The sequence below is a fragment of the Geospiza fortis genome, unplaced genomic scaffold (assembly GCF_000277835.1).
Source record: "Geospiza fortis unplaced genomic scaffold, GeoFor_1.0 scaffold41, whole genome shotgun sequence".
NCBI lineage: Eukaryota > Metazoa > Chordata > Aves > Passeriformes > Thraupidae > Geospiza > Geospiza fortis.
Window position 1 is genome coordinate 21,903,460 of NW_005054299.1, and position 5,168 is coordinate 21,908,627.

The 5,168-nt window shown below is 36.1% G+C and overlaps 1 protein-coding gene across 1 annotated transcript in view; it reads left to right on the forward strand.

The window, feature by feature from the left end:
- Positions 1-1,595: 1,595 nt before the first annotated feature.
- The window catches only part of KIF25 (kinesin family member 25), a 34,235-nt gene continuing 30,662 nt past the window's right edge, over positions 1,596-5,168 (forward strand). The window contains exons 1-2 of the mRNA XM_014308819.2: positions 1,596-1,687; positions 3,588-3,726. Coding sequence (XP_014164294.2) covers positions 1,637-1,687; positions 3,588-3,726 — 190 coding nt within the window. The 5' untranslated portion in view covers positions 1,596-1,636. The remainder of the gene's footprint in view (positions 1,688-3,587; positions 3,727-5,168) is intronic.

Consider the following 5,168-nt stretch of genomic DNA (forward strand, 5'->3'; position numbering starts at 1 on the left):
GGAGGGTCAAGGGGAATCTGTGCAGATGGTGCAGATTAGGTGCCAAAAGGAGGTTTTAACTACCCTAAGCTTACTTAATAACAAGGCTTGAGTACTGCAGTTGTTTATATACATATGCTTAACTTTTCTAAGCACTGTATAGAATCAATCTCAATATCTGGGACCTTAAAGCCTGTAACAATTAAAAAAAACAAACCTCTTCTTGCTCTTTCTTGTAAGAACTTTTCCTAATAATGCTAAGGTGGTGCATTGTTCTACAGACTTTCCAGTTGCATGTGTAAATAGAAGATTCATGGTTTGTGAAGGTGAAAAAGCCACATGAAAATATTGGTTTTGATAAGTGAAGTACTTCTTTTTTTGAAAATACATTCTGTCTTTATCCTAACAGCTCCAGGATGTTGTACTGTTTTTGTCGATATTGCCTATAGTTGAACTGCAATTAAATGTTTGCTTTCTATCATCTGATAAATGTTGTTATCAGATGATTTGAATTGAATCTAATCTATTGTGTGAGTAGCTTTAGCTCTTTCATGTCTTATGTCTCTTCTATGCTTTGCTAATTTAAATAACAGGGAATTACAGTCACAGAATATATGGTGTGAATAAAGTAGGAAATAAGTCTGTGCAATAAGTCTGTGCATTTCAAAAATAAAGAGACAATTGGTACTGGTTAATGAATGATTGATAGATGTGAACAGGTGTCAGGGGAAAATAACTGAAGTTGCAGCTAATTTTAAGCACCATGACTGTCAGAAAACTACAAAAATGCATTTTTTAGTGTTATACAGATGCTTCCATATTGCAGAATTTCACAAGAAGTCTCTACCATGATGACTCTTCCTGCATTCATGCCTGTAAATATTTAAAGTTGCATTATTTGTATTTTCCTTTTGATTTCAACATCTCAAAAAATTCTCAAGTTGGCCATAAAATTGCTTTTGCATAATAGGTAATTTTAGACTGTTAGAAGGCATTCTTCTCCATCCATAAACTTTAAAAATTGCTTTGGTCGCTGTGATTTCTGAAGACCCAGAGCAGGGCTTTGTTGACCCAGCTTGGCACCATTGCAACCCTAGTGGTTGAAGTGGAGTAGGTGTTGTCAGGGGGCACAAAACTGGGGGCTGTGTATTCAGGACTTCAGTGGTTAACACCTGTGTGTTTGTATTTGTTTTTTTCATGTCCTTCCAAGGTGCTTTCTGCATTGAATCTAGTTTCCAGAGACACTTAATCCAGCTGTGTAACCAGTACTTTTCCCTAAGTGAAGGCACAGTTTTAACCCTTTAGATCCACATCCAGCATAAGTAAGGGAGTTTAGGTACTGCAAAAGCATTTTAGTAATCTGGTGCTCAGGTTTATGACCCAAGAAAGTAGAATTTTGTGATGTTGGCCTGTTACAATGAAGTGATTCTTCATGTAACTCAGAAAAAGGTAAAAACAAAGAAATTAAGTATTGGCAACATCCTATGTTATCGGATAGTTGAATTACCAATATTTACAGAGAAAAAGGGGACAGAATGCAATAAGAAACATGAGTGTTTTAAGTGATTTTTTTTGTGATTTTTTTAAATAGTACCAAGGGTTGGCTGGAAGAAGCACTAATGAAGTATTGCAGCTCTATGCTGCTCATGGTCAGCAGATGAAATTTCAGAGGAGCTCTGTTGTAACCCAGCTGCATGGAGCAATAAAGGTAAGGACATTTAGTGATAACATAGACATAATCAATGCCTTAAACATTTACATGTTTATCAAATATAGTAAACCCAGAAAATGGTGTGATATGAACCTGATCTGTGTCTTTATTGTATTCACAGCAGGGCTTACAGTGAGGTGTAACGATGATTTCATAGTGGTTTTGCTGTAATAGGCTGCAAAGTCACCTGCAAGGCTGGTAAAAGTGGATGGTCCTGAGCTCCAGGATCTTACATATATGGTGCTATGGTACCTGAGGCAGATGTTTTTGTAGTCAAAACTTTACAATTACCCATGTGACTGTCATACAGACATCCCTAGAAACAGTAATTGTGGTATCCTTTACTCAAGTAGGCAAATCCTTTGAAAAAGGCATTTTAGAGCTCCACTGATTGTTACTAAGAGTTCTCTGGCAGATCTCACAAGAAGAGTAGTTTGCTGTATGCTCACTCAGGTTATAATTTTGCATCAGAGAGACTGAAACTGTTCTGTAGTGCCAGTACCATAATATTTGCCTTTGTCGAAGTACTTCTTTGTGAAGTTACTCCACAGAGTAGTGAGTTCCTTTTAGGAACACTACCAAATATCAGCTTTTCTCAGGGCAGCACCAAATGCCTGCATAAATGACCAAAAAGTATCTCAGGGAAAAAATCTGATTCTTAACAGACAGAAGGATGCAGCTTAACTAGAGCATTGTTGGACTAGATGATTGTTGTAGGTCCCTTCCAATGGAATTATACTGTTTTACTCTAATTACAGCAGTTCTGCTTTGTAAATTTTGTAGTAGTATTTTACATTTGTGATTAGCTAGAATGGCAGAACGGCTTGTGATGCAATACCAGTGGATTGAGGTAGTAAACTATCAGATGTCAATGAATACTAGAAGGGAGCAAAGCTCTCTAAATACAAGTCTAGATGAACAGTCATCCTATACCCATAATAACAAAAAGATACTCCTTCCCATTTACACTTTATGGCTTTTGAGAGTGAAAAATGCAATGATTTTGTCCCTTTCGTTTAGATTGCCTTCTTATCATTAAAACTACTTAATTAAGGTCAGTACCAGAGTTAGAAAAACAAAATGTCACAGAATATGTAACATTACACATACAAAAGTAACACCATGTAACACAGGCTGACAATGAAATATCACAGTGTTTCTGTGACATAAGGTATTGTTAAGTTCACCTTAGAGGTGTTTTACATGTCCATTTCAGGACTTAGATGTCAAGAACTTTACTAATCCTAAAATCAAGTCAATTTGTTTTTATTTAGGTGGATTTGTAAGTGAATATAGGCTGATCTTACAAACATTTAAAAGCCTCATCATGTATATTACACTGAATTACACACATAATACAAATACCTTTCTGAACAACAGCAGTTTCTGTTTTCTTTCAAAATGTGTCTGTTCTCACAGGAAGACATAGAACTAGCCTATACAAGAAATGCCTTGAGTGAATCCTAGCAAATACCTTCTGATCAAAGTGTGAAAAAGGAAAGTAATGGATATATGGATCACAATTTTTCATTGCTAATTCTGGGTATGACTTAAAAGTGGACAGAGCTCACACATGCTCACACACACTTATTTTTGTCTGATGAAATAACAAAGAGACTTGGTTATACCTGAAGCTGTGTTACAGTCAAAATGGGTATGATAAAATGATAAGGATCCATAAAGTCTTGCTGAAATTTTTAGGACATTACATTTCTAAATGTTTTGCAGGATCCTTCTCTAAACATACTGAAAGATATTTTCTTGAAGGCTTCCTTCCTTCAAGTAGAGGGCTCTTCCTGCTTGTGATGTCTCACCATAATAATTTGGGTTGTTATATTGATTCTTCTTAACTGCTGGTTCTGTGTCTTTATAACATATTTTTCTTCTTGCTGAGAAGAGGCTTAAGCAAGACCTGAAGAGCCTTCATTCATTTGCTCTTGAGCTTTCAAAAGATTTTCAACGTCAAAGCAAGACTTGTCTTTACCAAGTTCTGGCAGCAGTTCAGGGGATACAGCTGCAGAATGAAGCAATGCAAAGTAAGGCTCATTGCACTTAGATTTCAAACATGTAACATCAACAATGTAATTGTTCCGTGTTACTAATGTTAAAAGGTTGAGTTTGATTTTTGAGAAATCTGTCACTGAAATTGTAGTATTTGTTTCTTGTTTGACGTTAAATCATCAAGGAGTTCTGAAGCATAAGAAGAAGTACAAATAAGTCTGCAGAGGTTATGACTGATAATTTGAATTTGTCTTTTGTGTGGATTACAGCTGCTATTAGACTGCTGCTGAGTTGGCTCAGATGTAACATTTTTAAACTGAAGTTCTCAGGCTTGTTATCTTGGCTATTTTAGAAGAGCCAAATAAAGAAGGCATTGCTTTATAAAGCTGAAATTTGTCTGCTTTTGACTGTACCAGGAAAGGACTTGGCTTATTTCAGAGGTTTCTGAAAATACTGCCTGAAATTAGGATAGACTTGATTTTTAATATTTCTGTGTATTTATCAAAAAAGAAATTACTTCATAGTCAAAAACCACTTGCATCTGCTGGACTGTAGATACTAACAGCACATGGATTGCTGTTTTGGAATTCAGGCACTTCCATGTTCATGTGTACATAGGAAAGACAGCCAGTGCACTCTGCTCTCATCCCTGAGGATTAAGTGCATTGGTCTTACACCTGGATGCCATAGTGTGGATTTCTGCACCTGCTCCCAATATCCTTGATTCTGGTGAAGCTCCTACCAGGCCTGAGAATCACATGACACATGCAATGCTTAAATTGTTTGATGTGTAGCAGCCTGGTGAACTACAACAAATACACAAATTTACAATCAGAGGCTCTTTGTGATGCTCTGAAAGCCATTTAAAAGGCATGTTTTCTTACCTTGAATTATTTCATTTTGGGGCTGATTTGGTTCTGATGGGATTCCTCATGTCAATAGCAACAAACAAAACTGTTGGTTATGGGTGTTTACAGAACTTATTCCTGTATGTTAAGTACTAAGTTATAAATAAAATTTGATTTCTGCATTATTCTTGTAGAGAAAATGCTCCTTCAAGGAAAAAATCCCAAATTGAAAATTAACTTTATCTAAAAAGTGAACTTTTCTCTTATTGAAGCAGGGGACTAAATGAGCAGATATGAGATTGAGTTTGGCACTTAGCTATTGTGGTGTAAATAAATAATAAGTGTTCCTTCGGAGGCCTGGCAAAATTGTGTTGACTGTTCTCAATTTGCATTTCCTGGTGCGTTGTTCTTTGAAATCATAAGCAGGAGAAACTTCCCTAACTATAACAAAATTAGTATCCACTTTGGTGGATGACTTTTGTTTTCATTTGTCTGGTTTTCAGTTCTCTGTCAAGTGTTTTAGATGGAGATTCTATTGTTAAGGTTAAATATGACCATTGGAATTGCCATCCTTAAATTACATGTAATCTTTTGTAGACAGAAAGCCCTAAGTACATATTCTGGAGACA